At 48.9% G+C, this 20,673-nt stretch overlaps 2 protein-coding genes across 4 annotated transcripts in view; both read right to left on the minus strand.

The window, feature by feature from the left end:
- Positions 1–1,304: 1,304 nt before the first annotated feature.
- Positions 1,305–3,238, minus strand: ACKR1 (atypical chemokine receptor 1). The gene is made up of 2 exons (XM_001490641.6): positions 2,764–3,238; positions 1,305–2,327 (listed from the first exon to the last, which is right to left on the minus strand). The coding sequence occupies exons 1-2, from the start codon at positions 2,860–2,862 to the stop codon at positions 1,326–1,328; spliced, it is 1,101 nt and encodes a 366-aa protein (XP_001490691.2). The 5' UTR covers positions 2,863–3,238; the 3' UTR covers positions 1,305–1,325.
- A 1,192-nt stretch (positions 3,239–4,430) lies between these two features.
- The window catches only part of CADM3 (cell adhesion molecule 3), a 31,571-nt gene continuing 15,328 nt past the window's right edge, over positions 4,431–20,673 (minus strand). The window contains exons 1-10 of one of the 3 annotated variants that reach the window (XM_070266953.1): positions 19,661–19,718; positions 17,645–17,746; positions 15,428–15,568; positions 14,750–14,902; positions 13,939–14,076; positions 13,407–13,577; positions 10,994–11,084; positions 10,388–10,557; positions 7,849–7,974; positions 4,431–6,899 (exon numbers count right to left, since the gene is read on the minus strand). In XM_070266953.1, the coding sequence (XP_070123054.1) occupies positions 6,781–6,899; positions 7,849–7,974; positions 10,388–10,557; positions 10,994–11,084; positions 13,407–13,577; positions 13,939–14,076; positions 14,750–14,902; positions 15,428–15,568; positions 17,645–17,746; positions 19,661–19,703 (1,254 nt within the window). In that variant the 5' untranslated portion in view covers positions 19,704–19,718 and the 3' untranslated portion in view covers positions 4,431–6,780. Of the gene's footprint in view, positions 6,900–7,848; positions 7,975–10,387; positions 10,558–10,993; positions 11,085–13,406; positions 13,578–13,938; positions 14,077–14,749; positions 14,903–15,427; positions 15,569–17,644; positions 17,747–19,660; positions 19,719–20,673 lie in introns of those variants that run through there. The other 2 variants (XM_001914905.5, XM_023640919.2) reach the window with 2 other exon arrangements.

Consider the following 20,673-nt stretch of genomic DNA (forward strand, 5'->3'; position numbering starts at 1 on the left):
TAATGTACCCTCTCAAGTTTCCCCAGCTTTTAATTGGGTTGGAGGGAGAAGCTCATTTTTTCTGTGTGTGACATCTTGGGCAGAGGGTGAAATCATCGGTGGCATAGAAGTTGTTTCCCTAATCAAGAGCGGCTTCTTCATTATGCTTCCAATCATCACTTAAACTTGGATGTGTGGGCTTGAGAAAAAGGCTCCAAGATTAAGCAGCCAGAGAGTCAGGGGGTTTTGGGAGAAGAGGTGCCCAGGACATACGGGTACAGTGAGGAAGGTGGAAGGAAAGACTTGTGTCTGAAAGAATGGTTTATTTCAAGAGCTAAAAGGGCTTTGAAAAGGAAATTTAGGAGATTCTAAGCAGAAGATGAATCAGATCAGGCTCCTCCCCTTTAAGTTTCTCGTGCTTCACAACTTTTGATTTTCAGTTCCCTCTACACATCCTACACAGAAAAGAATAGGCACAGAACCAGGGTAAAGAAAACTCATTCAGGTAAGAAGTGAGTCGTAGATCCTGATTCCATATCCCAAGAACAAGGATGGATAGCAGAATGAAGTGGAGGGAGGGGCCTGAGAGAGGTCAGAGCACACGCATAGGGGTGTGCAGTTCAGACACCGACAGCACGTACGTAGGCATATGTTACTATATGCGTGAATCTAATGTGGATATGAGTTCTAACAGATGGAGACAGACAAATATACATATGCCCGTGCGCGCGTGCACACACACACACACACAGGGATTAGGGTCATGCTGAGGAATAAACCTTGGAGAGATGACTCCAAGGAAGTGGCTTTTAGAATTATCTTGATATGTTCCCTGGACTAAGTAAGATCTCCCAGGATCCTTCTCTCCACCTTCTCCACCACCCTCCTGATCTCTAAACAAAGCCAACCGGTGTCAGTGGGATAGAAGGTAGAGAGGAAGGCTGGCCAGGCCAGACAGGAAGGGGGTGTCAGGCTCTGGGCTTATCTTCACTCTTCTCCGTTTTTCTTTCTCTGGTTTCTATTCCTATTTCATTTGCCTTCTGCAGCAGCTTCTTGTCTTCCTTACCTGCTAAGTCATCGCTTCTAGTGTTTTAGGCTTAGCTGCTCCCCTCTTACTCTGGTCTTCCTTCTCTTCTCACTTGAGATGGCAGTAACCTCACACCTCAAGAGAACATCTGTGTGCCCTGGGGATGTTTGTACATCATTCGCATTCTCCCCAGGCTAGCTAGAGGAGCAGACGCTGGTAGGAAATTTTGGTGTGAAATCTCTCTCTCTATTCTCCTTCCTCTCCTCTACATCCACAGACAAAATAAGAAACCACCAGCTTCATAAAAGCAGCATAGAGTTTAATTCAGCTTGACAGGTGGGAAGGATTTGCCTCCAATGGTGTCCAGATGAGAAGACTCTCTTGCTGAGAGAGGCAGGGAGGGTGCGGCAGTGCGAGTGGCCTGGTAGCAGAACAGGGCTAGGAGGAGGGGTGTAGCCACACAGTGCAATATTGCCAGGGCATCTGTCAGTTCCAGCAGCAGGTCCAGGGCCTGCTGGGCCAGACATGTTGACAATTTCAAGGACTTGGACCTCACCAGGAAGTCTAATCCCAGAAACAGCCCATGAGGCCACCAGAAAATGAACCAGACCCACAGGATATCAACCCAGGGACATGGTCCCCTGCCCAATGCCTTCTTTAGCCCCTTAGCTCCCAACAAACCCAGTGGCAACAAGAAAAAGATGGAAAAACAGGCTGCAGCATGTATGGCTGGCAAAACCCCTCGGCCCCGGCTGAATGTCAGGGCGCAGAGTCCATGGGGCACATCATTGGCCAGGACAGGCAGCCCCAGTAGAGTAGCTACTCCCCAGAGACCCACAGTGAGCCCCAAGGTAAGGCATGGGACTTGGCTTGCACTCAGTTTGGGGCCCAGACAGGCACGGCACCCTATCAGCAGAGCCAGGGCAAAGGCTGAGCTATACCAGACCAAGTGGGCCAGGTGGCACAAGTGGGTGCTGTAGACTCCTGATAGCCCTGGTGCCACAATGGGCACCACAATGCTGAAGAGGGCACTGCCCACAGCCAGCTGTACCAGGATGGGCCGGTCAGGGCAGAGCTGCCAGTGGAAGAGAGGTCTGAGAAGTGTGAAGAGGAAAGCTCCACTAGCTAGGATGCCCAGGATGCTGGCGAGGATGAAGAAGGGCAGTGAGGAGTCATCAAGCAGGATACAGGAGTGGCAGGGGGCAGCTGCTTCCAGGTCGGTGTTGTTATATTCCAGTTCATAGGAATCATTAAACTCATCCAACATATCCCCTTCAAACACGAACGTAGTAGGGTTCTCCTCAGGCACCAGGTGGACACCCTGAGAGGGGGCAACCAGAACATCTAGTTACCCCACTGAAGAGTCTCCTCGAACTGAGGGAGAGAGTGGGGGAAGGACAGAAGGAAAGTGGGGGCTGGAGGAGTTGGATGCAGTGGGGATGGTGGAAAGGACAATGCAGGGAGACTCAGGGGCCTGTGGAGGAAGAAAGAGCCATGGAAAAGCAAGTGCAAGGGTAGTGGGGTAGTGGACAGGACTGGGAGAGCAGGGAAGGAGGAGGTGACAAGATGTGGGTCGAACTGACTGAAAAGCAAATAAGGAGGAAAATAATGGGGGACCTCGGAGAATGGGGTAAGGAGAGACAGGAAAAAAAGAGGGACGGGATGAGAGAGGAGGAGAGAAGGAAAGAAGTATAAAGACCCAAGAGTCAGACAGAGGCACAAAAAGGTGGGGGCGGTGGGCTCAGTCTCAGACTCACCCCGTGCATGCAGTTCCCCATGGCACTGCTGGGAGCCGGGCAGGCAGAGAAGGGCAGGGACTGTTCTGTCAGTGGCTGTGGTTCCAAGATAAGTGCCATGGACTAATGAAGGCCATCAGTTCTGGGCAGGGCCATGGGGTGGGAGGTGGGGGCATTCAGGAAGCTGCTATCCCACGCCCACTGCCTGCCCAAGACTCAGGCCCACACGGGGCACTGGCCGGTTTCCTGTTATGTTTGTATTCCTCTGGTGGGGACCTGCATTTGAGAAAGGAAGAAGGTGGGGACCAGAAAGTGGGTATTTTCCCAAAGATGGAAAGGGAGGCTGAGAAACCAGAGGATTTCCCAGCAAGAAGGGATTCTTCAAGCACAAGGAAGGAAGAGGGGGCCAGAGGTGAAGTGTGAAACAGAGATGAGAGACCTGCTGGGAAATAGGAGGGAAAGGGCAGCTGATGACTTTCGCTGCTCCACCATTCCCTTCAACTTCATCCAAGGAAAGATGGTTCAAAAAGCGATGTGTTTGTGGGAAGGGGTGTCAGTGGTGCTTGTGGTTGGATCCATGTGATGCTGTCAACCTGAATGGTATGTGTGTGGGCGGGGCTCTTTGTGTAACAGAAGGGGGTATATAAACGTACTTATCTATCCGTGTGTGTGTGGCTGTGTGTTGTGTATTGTGTGCACACATCTGAGCGCTAGGCATTACGCAGGTGTCTAGGTGTGTCATGCTGTCTCCGGGTCTGGGTGTTTCAGTGTGAGAGGAGGGAGGGCTGGGGGTGACTGTCAAGGCTGCGTAATGAAGCTGCTTCAGGGAGCAGTTGGGCATTTGTCTAGCCACCTATGGGCACAGTGAATGCAGCTTCCATACCAAGCAGAACACATGGTCTGACAAGTTAAAGCAGGCTCTGGGGGACAATGGGACAGCATATTTTAAAGTGGGGCTGTTGCCTATGGAGTAATCCCTATTCATATTTCTGTTGGGGGACATAAAGGCTCTGGAACTGCTACTTTGGCCTGGCATCTCAGCAATATGTAAAGTTTCTTATGAGGGGGAGAGCTTCTATCTCTCTCCACACCACAGAGAGAAAGGGCTTCCACCCTGCAGGCAGATCCCCCTAAGCCAACATCTCTGCTCTTTGGTAGCCCCTTCTCCACCCCGCCCCACCCCACCCCCACTGCTTTCACATGAGCTCTGCTGTTTCATCCCCACCCCTGCATCTTATTTCCTCTGTTGGAGAGACAGCCTGGACACTGGGAGGAGTGAGTCACGGAGTCCGAGTCAGAATGATGAGACAGAGAGGGCTGCTTAGGTGACACAGTTTCACTTGTCTAAGGAAGCATGAGATGTTTTAACTCCAGTTCAACCAAGTAGCTCTTTCCCATCACATAGGGGTTCCTGAAGGTGGAGTAGGAAGCAAAGATGCAAAAGGATGGGTACCCTACAGAGATTGTCCCCTTTTTTCCAGGACACTAGCTCTAGTGTCAAGTTCAGCATGAAGGGGGTTAGAGAGTTACTTTGGGAAAGGTATGTTGAAGCTGTCCTGGAGTGGTGTTGGCCTTGTCTCCACCTTCATCTCCACCTTCTCCAGCACTGTCTGGCAGAGGGCAGTGGGGCGCAGTCAGATGCCTCACCCCAATCACTCTCTGGAAAGCAAGGACCCAGCCAAAGGGGGTGAACACACTTCTCTCCTTTGGAGAGCTGTATTGTTTCTATACAGAGACACCCGTGGGAGAGAGGCATGGCAAGCCACACACCACCCCTGAGGGACCAGGCACAGGAGAGACCAGCAGAACAGCCCTTAAACACACGCGTCCCAAGAGGAGCAAGAGCAACAAGAAGGAGGCAGCTGAGCGACGTGGATAATCCAGATATATTGAGGGTGGCCCCTCTGAGATTAGCACAGGAGAGTTAGAAAGATTATAAAGATACACGATCCCCTCCCTGCTCCCTTCCCCCCTAACAGACGGACACACACAGCACAACAGCCCCTCTCCCCCCGCCCCCCGTACAAATATGGCTTCTGTGTAATATGGACAGAGTGGTTCAGCTCAAAGAGGAAAAGTCATTTTCCCAAAAGCGGGTGCTGGGAGACAGGAAGCCGACAGGCCTGGGGCCCTAGGCTGCCTTGCTGCTATAAGAGGAGGAGGCCCTGGCTTAGGTGGGGGACTACCTGTGGTGCCCAGGGCCCTAACCAGAGGCTGGAAGATTCACAAGGGTATTACCTGAACTGAAGGGGCGGGCAGACCTGCTGGATGCAGCTGCCCCAATTTTGCAGAGCCCTGGGTTGTCAGAGCAGGGAGGACATGCTGGAGGAGAGGGAGAGTGGCGCCAAGGGGTATCTGGGTCTGAGGCGAGGCGGCTGGCAGGGACAGGGAGGGTGAGCAACCTCATCGCCACGGAAACCAGCTTGGCCATGAAGGAAGACAGAAAATCAAAAGTGGGGGTGGAGATGGGAAGGAGACTGGAGGTTTCACTCCCAGCTCTCAAAGCACTGGGTACGGACTATGGGAAAAAGAAGTGACCGCGGTCATTCCAGGGTCAGTGCCAGGGAGAGGCCTGAGGGGTGCATAGCAAAGGCTGTGGCACTGACTCCATGGCTCCGAGAAGGGAAATCGAGGCAGGGGTTGAATGTTCTGTGTTTTAAGGGAGAGACGAGATGGACAACTGAACAAAAACGCATCCTGGAACTGTTTTCTCCACGAGAGATGGGCACTGGGGGTGGCACGGAAAATACGAGGATGGAGCAACATCCCAGGTGAGGTACAAAGCCTGACCAGGAATCCTCCACTCCCAAAGCCCTTCTTCACATGTCCCACAGCCCGCCCACCCACCCAGGACCCCCTCTCTGTCTCTCACTCACACACACATACATGCACAGGCACAGAGACACACAGATGCACACATTCACACACTCACAGAGTTCACATTATCCCTTCGTTTGGGCAGGAAACAGCTCAGTGCAGTGAATCTCCTTTTAGTATTTTTGTTGTTATGTCTGCCTGGCTGCTGAAGGAGGGAGGAAAGACTAAGGGACGGCTCAGGGAATAGGAAGGGGCACAGGAGGGCACAAGATGGGAGGGGCAGTTGCCGAGCAATGCCATAAGAGGAGTGGTTGCCGTGCAACAGTCCAGGGCTTGGGTGAGACTGAGGGGCCCCTCGGCGAGGGGGAAGCAGATGCAGTTCAGGCCCCTGAGCAGCGCCTCTCCCACAGCTGCTGGAGCAAGGAAGGGCAGCCTTGCTCTGCCAACCCCCAAGGGCAGTTCCTGCGAAAGGGGCCTGGCTTCACTCATTGTAGGGGGCAAGGGTAGACGGGTCCAACTCTGCCATCCTTCCTCTCTAAATCTACCCTTCTTTATAGGGACCCACGTCCTTCCCATGTTGCAGCCCAGGGTCCCTGTATGGCTGCATGTCATCCGCAGGTCACATCTCTTCGGGGACCTCCATTCACCCCTTTCCCATTGTAGTGGAAGAGAGGTGTCAGGGTGGCACTTGTTTCTCTGTCCATAGCTCGAGGTGTGTGACTAGCAGATGAAAAGCCACCTCCAGCTCCTGCTCACAACCTCCCCATTTCCAGGGAAGTCGGGGAGCCCTCTGTTGTAGAGAATGGAGGGCTGGTGAGAGCCCCCCACTAAACCGGCCCTGTTCCTTTCCTGTCCTCACCCCTCCACCTTCATTCTCCTCCTAACACTCCAGGGTTTTCACTTTTCTCACCCCAGTGCCCCTGCCCCTCCAGCCTGGAGACGGATTTGATTTGGGGTTGTTACAAAAATAATAGTAACCCAAACGCAGAGAAGCCACGGAAAGGGCTGAGGGCAACCCTCCCTCCCCCCCGCCCTCCTCCCTCCCCATTCCAAACCGAGTACAAAACCGCACCCAAAGCAGACATTCTGTACAGGGGGTGGGGGGGCTGGGGAGCAAGCGGGAGGGGTGGCCCTGGGGTCGCTCTGTACAAGTCCGGGTTGGTGATGGCCCCAGCAGTCCCCACAGGGCCCCTGGGGGGCGCAGAAGGTGGGTGGGCACCCCTAGATGAAATATTCTTTCTTGTCGTCCCCGCCCGACTGCCCGCCTTCTGCGTTGATGATGGCCGTGTCTGCATCTGGGGCGTCATCAGAGCCTTTCGCCTCGTGGGTCAGGTAGGTTCCTGGGGAGAGATAGAGGCTGCTTCTTTCAGGAGCAGTTTCCAAACCTCTGAAGCCACTCAACCCAATTTCCCACTCACCTACCCACCCACCCACATCTTGTTCCTGTAACTTTTCTCCTGCCTTTAGCTCTCTTCCTCCCCTCCTGACCTAGTTTGCATCTTGCTGCCAACATTCCTCACCTGACCGCACCCCTATGAATTAATGAATCTTGCCTTTAATTAGAATCTCATCCACAATACAGGCCAAAAACATGGTGTGCATGTATGCATATGTATGTGTGTGTATGTATGTGTGTATATGTATTGTGTACATGTCTATATGTATGTATTTATGTATGTATGTGTGTATATGTATGTGTGCGTGTCTATGTGCACACGTGTGTGTAAAGTGGTGATAGGGAAACCACTATGTCGGCTTCATGAGCGATGCATGGGTGAATGCAGATCTGGCTAGCATTTGATCAGTACATGTGGTCTGGCTGCTGGCTAGAAGTAATAACAGAGGGGACAGTCTGAAAGGAAGCACTGTGAGGAGAGGGTAGAGAGATAGCATGGATATAGGAGAGGAGATAAAAGAAAAGAGATGGTGTGGGGACAAGGGGTGGGAGAGGAGATCAAAGGACAAGGAAAATGAGGCTAAACAGAAAGGAAGAAATGGGGAGGAGAAGTGGAGTTGGGCAGTTAGACCCTGGAGGCAGAGCCACATGGGAGCTGCAGCTGACTGAATGGGAAGGTTTGCTTTTACTTGGATGATCAGCAGCCAGGCTCCACTGCTGGCCTCGGGGTGCTCAGTTATCGCAGGGTTGGCTGCATTTTTTCTTTCTCAAACACACCAAGGGGCCAATCAAGTCTCCGAAGGCCCTTCCTGCAGCTGACTTTTTCCTGCCAGCCCTGACTGATCTCCCTACGGGCTCCCAAGTTCTCCTGACACTTCCCTCACGTCTCTGACCTTTGTGCCGGATCAAGTAGTGGCCGAGGAAGATGAGCAGGATGAGTAGCAGGAAGACGATGAAAGCCACAATCCCGCCAATGATGGCGTGGTAGGTGCTGGAGGATGAGGGCACTGGACTGGGATCTGGAGGGAATGGGGGATGCACAGTCAGATCTGGGAAGAGCCCTGATCTTACAGCATTTCTGATCTGGCCATGGGTAATTGTACATAGCAGAGAATATGGACTAACATCAGGAGAATGGAGTGGCGTCATCCAGCAAAGGGGATATGCCTTATTTTGTACACTAGTTCTTGAACAGTGTCTGGAACATACTAATTGTTTAAAAAATTGATGTATTCATGAATAAATAGATAAGTCTGCTCACCCTCAACCCTTTAAGGTGAGTTCATGGCATTGAAGCTTGACCTTGGTCAAAGATCACTGCATTAATGTCTAAGCATTAAACATCTATCTGTCTACCTGCGATCAGAGAGAGAAGGAGCATCGAAAAACTGGGTGGAGCCAAGAATTAGGCCCTCTGATAACATCTTCTGAAAGATGATAGGCTGTAACCCCTGTATAAAGAACAGCGCTCCATCTTGGCAGGGAGTTTAGAGTCCCAGCAAAACCCAAGTCCTCTAGCGTGTCTTATCACGGAGGTCCGGGACTCCGTCTCCACTTCCCCACCATCCAAGGGTTTGTGGTAAGGACAAAGACTGAACTGCTCTCTCCCATGATGGCCGATGTCTTGGCCATCAGATACAGAGAATCTGTCCTCCACAGTAGCATCCATAGAGGGTAGATTTCCACAGCAGACTGGGCCAGTCATGCCAAGGATGGCACCAGCCACAGCCAGAGTCCCAAATATCTGAGGAGATAGTGCACAGGCCCAGGACACAGTCCTGATGTGTCCAAAATTACACTAGCTGTAAGTACAACTCTCCCACCCATGGGAGAGCTACTGTTTTTCCATAGACTCAGCTTGAGTCTTGATGCCTTATTGACTCCTTATACATTTTGTCTTTCCTACCTTATGTCTCCTCAGGCTTGACTGGGCCAGCTTTTTAGTCCCTTGCCTGTCTACGCCTTATTTGAAAAGAAAACATTTATACTCTGATTTTTTATGCTCTGCTTGGGAGGGAGTTAGAGGATGGGCCTGGAGGCTCTGTGATATGATGGGGTGGGTGCGATGGTGTAAGTTGGAGGAAGCAGAGTGAGTTTACCTACTATCTTTCTTCCAGGGAGTATGGGAGACACAGTCCACATTAAAAACCAATCCTGGATAATTATTGCAGAGACTATGGAAATTGAAATTCCCTAGAAAAGCAGAGGTTCCCATGGCCAAAATGACCTCTGGGGTCATCAGTTACAGGTTCCTGTCTCTAGGTGGAACTCCATTTAATTTCATTCCAGGCTGGTGGGTGTCAAATCTGCTTAGGGTATTCCGGAAGAAGATGCAGTAACTTATTCTACCACCGGGTGTCAGCACTGGAAGCCAATGCAGTCAAACAGGACTTGACTTTCTAGCACAGGACAGGAGGATCAGTAAGAGACCACCCACAAGGGCACAAGAACTTTCTCTGACTGCCAATCATCATCAGAGTTGGTCTGGAGAGATCTGGGGGCAGGAACCGTATTTCAGTGCATCGTCCTGGCTCCTGGCATCCTACAATAGCTTTGTTTGTTGTGCTGAGGCAGCTTGCACATGCTGAGGTCTGCCCCTGGAATCAGAATCATCCCATCCAGACACTCTGGTTCCAAGATCAGGTTTTTTATCTCTGGGCAGCTTGGCTGCTATCCCCTCACTGCTTTAATGGGCATTTCAAGTAAGGGAGCCGCTGATATTCCCCTGACAATGCATTTCCCTTTTTCTAAGGAAAGGCTTCTAAGACTTTCTGGCAGGACCCCACTGCTGTCGTGGTCTTCAAAATATCTCCTGCCAACTCCCCGCAAAGGAGCCTCTGCGCTCACATGTCACTTCTCCTAAAGCTGGGTTTTGTGGTCACATATTTGGTAAGAACTTCAGAGAAGGATCATCACCCTCTAGAATATATGGCATCTGAGAAATGAGTCTGACTACCTCTTAGCATAGTACAAATGTATCTCTATTTTCTGCCTGGACCCAGTATAGTGTGTCCAAAGTCTGCAGAAAAGGAGATGACAGCAGCAACATGCATCCCACAGTAGTCACAGGAGAAGCAACCTTGAGGAGAGCCTGTCGTATCTACACTCACACTTGAGAGGCTGTGGGGCCGCTACACACAGAATTATTATTCTTGTTGCCAGGTAAGTGCAGGGATGGGAGGATGGTGTCACTTGGGTCACCAATGCTAAACAGAGGCAGATGAGAGTCTACCATTCTATTGATTTTTCCTTATTACACATTCCAGAGTGCACCTAGAGCCTAAGTCCTCAGGCTCTCCAGTGGTGGGCTGCTGTCCCTTTAGTCCACTCCCAAGCATGGTCTGGGATGCTACTAGGAGACAGAAATGAGAGTATAAGATGAACAGAGAAAGGGAGCAGGGGGATGCTGGAGGAGGGCCAAGGAGGGCTCACCATGCACATTGAGAATGTAGTAGGCCTTGTAGCTGCCCATGTTGCTGGTAGCTGTGCAGCCGTAGGTGCCACTGTCACTCTTATTGAGGAAGGGGAAGATCAGAGCACTCTCCTGGGTCATCTTTAGCGGTGGCTCACTGCCTTCCTTCTCCCACAGGTACTGCTGCGGCCTGTGGAGGCAGAGAAATCCAAAGTGTTCAGGAGAGAGTAGGTCAGGGAGCTAAAGGGAGACAAAAATAACTGGGAGCAGGGAAGTCAAGGACTATTTGATGAAGGCTCAAGAAGTTATAGGGGCCAGAAACACTGAGCTGCTCAGAGATAGGGGGAGGGTGACCTCTAGAGGTTCAATTTGGGGATAAGGGAGATTTCCTAACTTGTCTGTTACTGTAACTTGGTTCCTTATGGGAACCTCAGGGACTCAGCCAGAGAGCAGCCTCTCCCTACTTCTGCCGCTTGGGGAGAAACCATAAAGGATGGACAGTGATAGACAGTGTCGGGGAAAATGAGAGGCTCAGACAGTTGAGAAGGAAACGGGAAGATTTTAAGTGAGGGTCACAATCTGAGAGTATGAAGGGGCATGAGAAACCAGGAAATGGATCTTCTTACACGGGATTGCCACGACCCTCACAGTGTAGCAACAGCTTCTGGCCCTCGCGGGGTTTTGGAGGGTCTGGCCTAATCTCTGCAGTCGGTGTGTCTGTGGAGAAGGAAATGGTGTCAATGCCAAACTCCCACACCTTTTAGGAGATTGTCCCAATCTCAGAATCACCCAGTATGCATTACAGCTTCTACCCCTAAAAGCCTCAGGAGCCCGAGAGGCTGTGAACAAAGACCTTCCCCCGCCACCTCTTGTGAGCAAAGACTGCTATTGCTATTGAATGTGTGAGGGACTTGTACTGCACCCTGGTGGAGGGAGGATTCCAGCAGGTCTGTCCTTGGTGGAGACCCTCAGGATGTCTTAGAGAGCTGAGAAGAGGGGGGTCACTGGTTCATTTGTGCCTAGCACACTGCCTAGCACATAAAGGGGACTTAATACATATTTTTGGCAGAGCAGATAAACTTGAACTTGACCATTTACTGAGCTCACAACCTCTCCATCCTCTCTGCTCTGCAAGGGAGCATAAACTGGAAGCAACGCTTGAAGACAAAATATCATTTTTAGCGGTCAGGCCAAAAGTGAAGTGAGAGCTTTGAAAGAGCAAGAGATTGGGGTCATATTTTGGCTGCAAAAAGGCACTGACACAATATAGATGGGCTCTGTGAAGGAAGAATGGCATCTGCGACCGACGCCAAAGGGCTGCTTAGGAGGCTGGGTCCAGATGGCTGCATAGAACAATACAACCAGATGCTGGTTTAGAACGACAGATAAAGAGGCCGAGCTTCCCCTAAGGATAGGGCCAACCTTAACAACCAGTTAATGAACGTGTTTCAGTCAAACCAAACAGGACAAAGAGAATCAGGCCAGGTGAGAGAATGGGTGTTCTGGGGCCCCACAGCCATAGAAACCTCTAGCACAGCGCCTGGAGGATAGCATTTGTGGACTGACTGCTGATCACAGTTGGGCCTCAAAGGCCCTGGAGAGTAATTGCCAGACGGTCTGGTATCTAACAGAGAAATCTTTGGGGATCAGACGGAAGGGCCACCTTTAGCTCTGGCCAGAGACCAGGCTCATGGGAAGGAACCCAGGCCAGGGCCTCACTAAGAACTAATAATCAGAGAAACACCTTATAGCAATATAGAACTTTGAAGTTTACACGGTTCTTTGACATATATTATTTCATTTATCCTCACGAAAATTCAGTGAAGTAAGCAGGAGCCACTAAGAGATGAAATGCTTTGGTGAAAGTAACATGGCTATGAAGTAGCGGCAGTGTAGCTAGAATCCAGGTTGTCTGATTCCAGATGGAGAGTCTGCTAAACGGAAGGTGACGCCACCCCAAACCTACCTCATGGTCAAGTTTCAGCAATGCGTCTAGCAATTGATTTAAATAGCACTGAGGTCAGGCCTGGATCTTCCATAAGAAAGAGATTAAGGGTATTAGTTATTTTAGAAGAACATCCAGCCTGTAGATAAGTTAGGACAAAAAATGCATTATTTGATCACTCGTTATCTTCTATCTTTGTACTTTGTTTTCTTTTCCTTTTGATTTCTCCACTCAGAAAAGTTCTTTTTGAATATTTCCAAATTTCCTTAGGTGAGAGGGGAAGTTTCCTGTCTGTACTCAAGGCAGATTCCATAGAAGGATGAGGATCCTTGGAAAGGTTAGGAGTAGTGATCATGACAATGGCCATTTCAGGGTGGAATCCCAAGAAAAATCACACAGCTGGGGCCGATCGGGGACTACCGTGGCGAAGGATCTGAGAATAATGATGCCAGAGAGATTGTGTTTTCCTACCACCTGTTTTTTTCTTGAAATCAGGGTATCTTAGACCCAGAAGAGCCTTTGTGACCTCCGTGTTCATCTTCTCGTTTAGCAAATAAAGTATCCATCTCAGTGGGGTTAAGTAATTTTCTTAACAACATACAGCTAGAAGGTAATGGAGGGCAGACTAGAGCCTGTGTCTTCTGACTTCTGATTTGCGATGGTTACCACTACAATTTACAATCTAGCTGCATAACACTGGCTTAGTCTAGGAGTTGGTAAACTTACTTGTTGGGCTGAATCCTGCCAGCTACATGTTTACGTAAATAAAGTTTTATTGGAACACGTCCATGTTCATTTGTTTACATATTGTCTATGGCTACTTTCTTGCAGCAACAGCAGACTTAAGTAGTTGAGAAAGAGACCCTATGGCCATCAAAGCCTCAAATGCTTGTTCTTGGACCCTTTACATAAAAAGTTTGCTGACCCTTGGCCTAGTCCTGTCACCTCTTGCCTCATTGTTTTTTTTTGTTTTTTTGTTTTTTTTACCTATTCACTTATCTGTGCCTGTTGTTTCATTAAATGTCAGTGGCACTTTCTTTTCCCATTCCCCATCTCATACCTGATCCTTCTTCACCCACAAGCCCAGGACATACATAATACTTCGATGCGTTGAGCGGTGGATCTGTCAGCTCCCTTAAGAGATTCATGGTTCACAGAGCATATGATGTCCGCCCCATCATCCTCCCGGGTAACTTGGAACGTCACTGAGCTGCTCACAGTGAAGGTTTTACCATTGGGATCTTCCTGTACTTGGGTTAGTTCTCCTAGAGTGCAGAAGCAGACACACACATGCACAGACACACAGACACAGAGTGAGCCCTAACATACAGATACTGTGTGGGCCCCACGTAGACATACAGATGGTGAGTCTCAACTTAGACAAACTTAGAAAGTTGTGAAATGGATATGTACAAATAGGGAGAATGTAGGCCCTAACACAGATACACACACACACACACACATACACATAAGTGTACACAGAATATCTGTCATTCCCCCTTTCTCCTTCTACACCACACCTTATGTGCACAAACAAAGATGTATAGACATGTACCCCTCTCTCAGCCTCTCTCCTCCTGACCCAGTACCACCTCCTCCCTTAACCCCAAGGTAGGAGGAACTTACCATGGAGCTCTTGGTCACCTTTCCTCCAGGTGAGCTGGGCTGCAGGCTTGCTACCAGAAGACTGACATTTTAGGGTGGTTGTCTCCTTTTCCCGTAATGATGACTTGTAGCCACTGATTGTGGGCTTCTGTGGGACTCCTGCCGTGGAAAGGGGATGGCCAGGATAGGAAGGAGAGGCACCATGAGGTCACATCTCAGCTCTCCCTGCTGAGACGGCCTCTCTGGGGTCAGGATACCTGGGTTTATGATGGGTAGAAGACTAAAGAAATCATCTTTCTCATTCGTCTCCTCCCTGAAGACCAGAGGGAAGACCTGGGGGGAGGACGTATGGTTGTGGGAGATATACCATACCTGAGATATGATACCCCACAGTGCAGCTGGGTGGCCACAGAAATAGTGTGAGGCTCAGGGAAGCAAAGAGGGAAGTTGAAATACAGGATCAAGATAAGAGCATGTAAGCAACTGGGGTACTCGTCTTGGAAATGATAATCATACATTGCATGCACTTCTCATGTTTCCATCTCACTATCTTGGGAGGTAGGTGGAATAGACATTATCATCCTTCTGTTGCAGCTTAGGAAATTCAAGCCAAAGAGAGTAAGAGATTTGTCCCAGAGCAAACAGTAAGCAGAGGAGAAAGGATTAGAACCCAGTTGTCTTTGCATTGTATTCCATTACAAAGGAAACATAGGCTGAACTTTTCCAAAATGATTGGAGACTTGCCTGGCTCTAGGGTGCTTCAGGGGCCCACCTAGGGAGATTTGTTTGTGAGGAAGCATGCTGCAGAGACACTGGGGTTTGGGAGCCTCACCGAGCACAGTGACGAGGGACTTGGCAGTTCTCACGGGCATAGTGAAGATGGAGCAGGTGTACTCGCCCTCGTCCGCCAGGGCCACATTGCTGATGCTGATGCTGAGCTCATGGGGAGTAGATCTAACCAGCTGAATCCGATTATCTCGAAGGGCTGGGGAAATCGGGAGATTTGGAAGCAAGGCTTTTACTGGCACCTTTAATGTTTATCTTCCAATCCCAGGCCAGCTTCTTTGGGAGAAGGGGGTCTAGTGTGGTTTGGGGTGGGGGGAAAACTGCTCCTGGGTTTGAGTGGTCTTTAGGTTATTCAGTCACTTTCCTGAGCCATTGGGCACAGTAGCCTTGGAGAAACTCAGAAAAGTAGGTTGGATCTTGTGGGCTTCCTTGTGAGATATATGGGGCAATGCTGACATGCTGACATCAGCTATCTCTTAGGGCTCCTTTGGGGTGAATCAATCCAGGACCCTAAAAGACCATGCATGGCCCAGGTCTTCCTGAAGCCATATAATACTGAAGTTTCTCTTGAACCAGTTGAGGAGCCCATGGCTTGTTGCTTCCTCAAATAGCATACCTTCACATTTCTCAGCCTCTGGACTACAGAGACGTTTCCCCTCGGACTCTGCAGTTCCCTTCCTGAGCCCATGGTTCCCAAGGACAGAGATAACTCATGGGACACTACCTCTCTTCTCCCCAAAGTAGAGAGTCTGCTGGGCAGGGTTAGACCACTGCAGGGATGAGTCCTCGTGATCTTTCACTTGGCACTTGAGCACCACGGTGCCACCAGCCACCACTGTCTCATCCGATGTCCAGGGCTGACTGTCTGCAGGAGTAGAATAGGGTTAATTTCCTGAGGAAGCTCCTGGTCCTCCACCCACTTCTGGGCCAAAGTCCACCTCATCTAATTCAGACCATCCAAGGCCCAGGTCTCTGTGTTCTCTTAAGGCCTCGTGGGAGAAGGAGTAGAGGTGGGGCGGGGGAGGCAGACAGACCTTATTTCCTCTCGCTTTGAATACACAGAAAAACAGTCACTTGCTGAATCTCTGCTGAATGAACTGACAGGGCCACAAACATTTAGAGGAATAAAGGCACCCCAAATCTACACAGATCACTCCACATGTATCTTTTCTGATGCATTCTACCAGTCATCTTTGAAAACACACATATGCATCTGTCGTTCTGTGTTTTGCCTTCCTGCCACCACCTGCACAGAAGAGCAAGAACAGGAGAAGCCATTGTGACTAATAATCCTGAAACTAAAAGTGAGGGAAAGGTGAAGCCAGCCCTTGGGTTGCACATTCATTTACACAAGAGGTAGCTGTTAAAACTGCAAAAAAAAAAACAAAACAAATAAAAAAGATAAAAAATAAAAACTGAAGCATTTTGACACAGACTTTTCAATTCCTCCAACAATAACTTCCCTTCAGTCATCAACTCCCTTAACATATTCCTTTTGGGATCAGCACCACCCATCACCTCCCAACACCCAAACCCAAATCACCATCCTGATGTTATCGTAAAGAGTAAAAGATTAAAGTTTTCCCTTCGATGTGATGGAAATATGTTTTCTAATCTCTCTCTCCTTAGTCAAGCTAAACAAACAAACAAAAAGGACGAATAAGGTATCATATGGATGAGCCATTGGAATACTAAATAGAGTTTCTAGTTAGGCCTAGCTATGAACCCCTCAGCCTGTGTCATGCCTACTTCCTCTACCCAGCATTGTTCCATGTTCCCCACAGCATGGATTCTGATTCCCAATATTGATTTCCTCATCTTCAAGACTGACTTTCTACGACCCAATAGCACTCACTTCCACAGAACTAAAATAAACAACACCTATCAGCTCTGAGTCTGAAACTTCCATAAAATTCCTTGTATGGTGCTAAATTACTTAACCAGCATTTTTCATCTCTGAATAGGACACCAAGAAACTTATTTCATACATTCCCTAATTGAGGAATTTAAAACAATCCCCATGCTCTCTGCGGTACTGAACTTACCCCTGCCCTGTCTGCTTATTCCTTTATTTCTTGGTCATCAGAGCTCCATTTCCAAGAAACACACAATGACCAATCCTAGCAGAGAAGAGTCCCTGAGGAGTGAAGGTGGCATGCGTTGGAGTTGCTACCAAGCACCAATGCTTCAGGATGGCTGTCTCTGAATTGGAGCACAAAGCCTGGCTGCTAGTTTTAATGTTTAGAATCATAAAACTTAGAACGAGGGGGATCTTAGGGATCATAGAATCCAATTCCCTCATTTTACAGATGTAGACAATGAGGCAATGGAGGTGAAGTGATTGCTTAAGATCATTCTACTAACCAATGATTCTAGTTTAGACTAGAACTCCATTCTTCTGACTCTCAATGAAGTGTCCTTTTCACTGGAATGCTCCTCAAGCAATCATCTAACTTGAGAATTGAAACTATGATTTTGAGATTAGTGAGCCAGAGTCTGAGCTAGCTGAGTAAATTTGGAAGCGATATATTCCTTATATATCTCAACAAAAGATTTGGGAAACCTTTCATTTACCGCTAGCCACATACCAATTTTTGACTGGTAATTCCGTTGTCCCTGGTTCCTTTTGAAGAATTCTACCTCAGTTGTATCTTTCCAGAACCTCTTTATTCTGAGGAATACGCTCCTCCTGGAATCATTTTATTTTTGGAAAAAGGTGTAGGGGATACAGAGGTCTCTGTATTGGAGCAAGGGAAGAAGAAGTAGGTGCCGGAGAAGTTGGTGGTGTGGAACTAAGAACTACAATGTCAGATGGAAAGGAGAAAGAGTGCGTGGTAATGAGGGGAGTGAGAAGATGGGGTGGAGGCAACATGAGTGGGAGATGATGTGAGGATGGTTGAGGGAACTGAAGGACGTTGAGATGAGAGGCCTGGATTCTCACCTTGACTGGCCAGCATGTCAGGGCTGCTCCAGACTGTGGAGCTGATGGCCTCGTCGAGTGGAGCCAGAGTTCCCAGCTCCAAATCCTGCTCCTGCCAGTAGCCTGGGGAGAGAATCTCCATCAAGGATGAGCCCTGCATATATGGTGCTTCAGTCTGGGATCTATACTTTCATTGTTGGGGACAGGGGAGAGGTTAGGCTCCTATGGAAAGTGAGTTCACCAGGATACTTAAGAGAAGGTGGGTTTCTCACAAAGGGGAGAGACTAACTAGAGTCCTGAAAAAGGAAGCGAGCTCCTCCTCCGCAAGGGTGAATTAAAGGAGGATGCTAAGTTTTATCAGTCAATCACATGTTAGAGTCAAAAGAGATCTCAGAGATCATCTGGCCCAATTCTCCCACTTCACAGATGGGGGCAGTGAAGCCCACAAAGGTTAAAGTGACTTGGTGAAACTCACCACAGAAAAATGAAAGATAACCAGACTTTTCACTCCTTATCCAGGATTCTTTCTGCTACACCGTATTATCTGCTAAAATAATGACAGGTTGTTCACACACAATCCTTTTAACAAACCCGGTAAGCATGCTGGTATTATCACTCCTACTTTGCAGAGTGGAAACAGAATGAAGTGACTTGCCCAAAGTCATACAAAAAGAAGAACACGGACTGGAAACTAAATGCTCGATTCCAAATCCAAAGCTTTATTTGTTTCAAGGTAAGACCCCTAGCGTTGAAGATACAGACGCATTAGAGTTGCAAGTTGCCCCGTGCCTTCCCAGATTGTTGCCTTCTATTGGGGGCTTAAATTCTGAAGTTTTCCTCTCCACCCTCAGTCCCGCTGCCCACTTGTCCCTCCTCTGGCACAACAAACCCGCAAGACTTGAGTCACCGCCACTCTTCGGAGCAGGTAGCCTAGAAACCCTTTTGTGAAGTACTGGACAGTGTCAAAGGCCTATTTTGCCAACTCAACCTGCAGAGGCGGAGGGACAAAGAAACCGGCCCGCGAATCTTTTCAGGGTCTCCCGCCGTAAGCCCAGAAGTAGCGAATCAAGCGCGCAAAACTCAGTGAGGTCATCGGCTGCTGAGCAGAATTCGGAGCCCCTACACTTCCCGGCCCTGGAGTCCCGGCCAAACTTGGTTAGTCGTCCCAGCGCGCTAGCCAAAGAGCCAGCGCGGGTGCGCGGGCAGGAGAGGAAAGGATGAAAAGGGGGCGCTGGGACCGAGAGTCGGGGTAGGGGAGGTTGGGAGGGTACGGTGTGGCCGGGGTGCGAGACTAAAAAGAGAAGTGGGACATGGGGTTAGGGTTCCTGGAGAACGCGACGAGGGGGCAGGGGGCAGAGAAAGAGAGAGAGAGAATTGCCAAATCAGAAGGAAAGAGGAGAAGGGAGGAAAGAAGGGGGAGTTGGAGAGAGTCCCAGCGACGCTGGGATAGGGCTCTAAGAGAAAGCTTCAGAGGTGCACTGGCCTCCATGGAGACGCCTCCTCTCCCCTCTTCCTCATAGACATCTTCCAGGACATTTGAGAAATTAATCTGTTCTCAAACAGGAGGATCGCTAATGCCCAAATGGGAGAGGGAGTAAAGCAGAGAAAACAGAAAATCTGTAACAGGTAGAGAGAAGTGTGCAGGAAAGGGGACAAGGAAAGCGTTGATGAAGAGAGGCAAGAAAGATGAAGATGGGAGAAGGAAAGGGGGCCAGGGAGAGGACAAGGACTCTCAAATCCAGCAGAGACTCTCCCTGGGTGCCAGGACTTCACCCTGCTGCCTTCTGTGGACATCACGGATGGAGGCAACTTGAAGTTGGTAAGTGTTTCACATTATTTCCCAGGTTGTGTGTTTGTGGGTGCCTCAACACACAATAGCAAGCCAAACTGGTTGTGCTAAAGTTTGGGAGGGTGGAGGGACAGGGAGGAGCCAGAACAGGGATCAGTGCTCAGCCCCACAGTATTGGTACCCAGTGCACAAAGTAAGCTCTATAGAGGCCTTTGCTCAAATGAATGGAGAAAATAGCCGTGTCATACCTTGGCATAGAACTTTCAGTTTGCAGAATGGATTTTCAACCATGAATTAATTAAAGTCAAAACAAGCTTGAGAGGTAGGCAGCCAGATAGAATCGCTTCTTAGAGACAAGGTTTAGAGGTTCAGTGTCTTACGTAAAGGCACACAAATAGCACACCTCTCCAGAATCCTCTTTCTCTCTCTGGTGGCGCTCTCAAAGTTTTTTCAACAGCTCCTTTTTCTTATGGCATTTCACCCCATTGTGTTGCAATTTTTTTTGTTTAGTTATCAGTCTCCTCATCTAAACTTTGAGTTGGTTAAGAACAGGGGCTTTATCGTATTCATCTTTGTATCTTTAGCACTTAGCCCATGGTGGGCTCTCAGTACATTTAATTGTCTCTGGCAATTCATTCAGTCACAACTGGCACTGTGCTATGTCTATTCTTGATCAGGCAGAGAATGTATCCTGTCCAACAGCATGGATTCAGTGTTCACTCTCCTGCTCCCTCTTTTATCTGTGCTTTTTGCTGCATTCTCCTCAGTTGCTTTTCTCTTGGCTTATATTCCTTTCATCCCTCCTTTCCTCCTGCCTTTTGCTGGCATTTTTTTTTCCTGCATGGAATGAATAAGTGAAAGGATGATGTAAGTCATTCAAACCAAACTGAATTGTTCAGACACAGGGCTGATAAGTAAACAAATAATCTCCAATAAATGGCATATTTGGGATATACCTGATATATTGTCTCTCTCGGTTTACAGGGAACACACTCTGCTTTGTAGCGTTTTAAGAAACTGATGAAGAGGTAGCTGGGGTTTTTCCACTGGGGGTGACATTTCTCCCTTTAATTCTGAAAAGTACTTACGATCTCATGTGCCCTCTTGAGAACTGTCTGTTAATATGCCTGAAAGTTTTCTTGCTGCTTTTATAAAATTGTACACCTGTAATGATAAGTTCTGAATGACTATTCCCCTGGGAGTGGATGAGTGATTATAATGCTATCCACAGAAACATGGATAAGTAGCAGAAATTATAACC

Source organism: Equus caballus, chromosome 5, assembly GCF_041296265.1.
Source record: "Equus caballus isolate H_3958 breed thoroughbred chromosome 5, TB-T2T, whole genome shotgun sequence".
Taxonomy (NCBI): domain Eukaryota; kingdom Metazoa; phylum Chordata; class Mammalia; order Perissodactyla; family Equidae; genus Equus; species Equus caballus.

Coding starts and splice junctions, on each gene's coding strand:
- ACKR1 (XM_001490641.6), bottom strand. CDS start 2,862: ATGGCACTTATCTTGGAACCACAGCCACTGACAGAACAGTCCCTGCCC. Junction 2,328..2,763: donor TGGGGAACTGCATGCACGGG/GTGAGTCTGAGA, acceptor GCCCCCTCTCAG/GGTGTCCACCTGGTGCCTGA.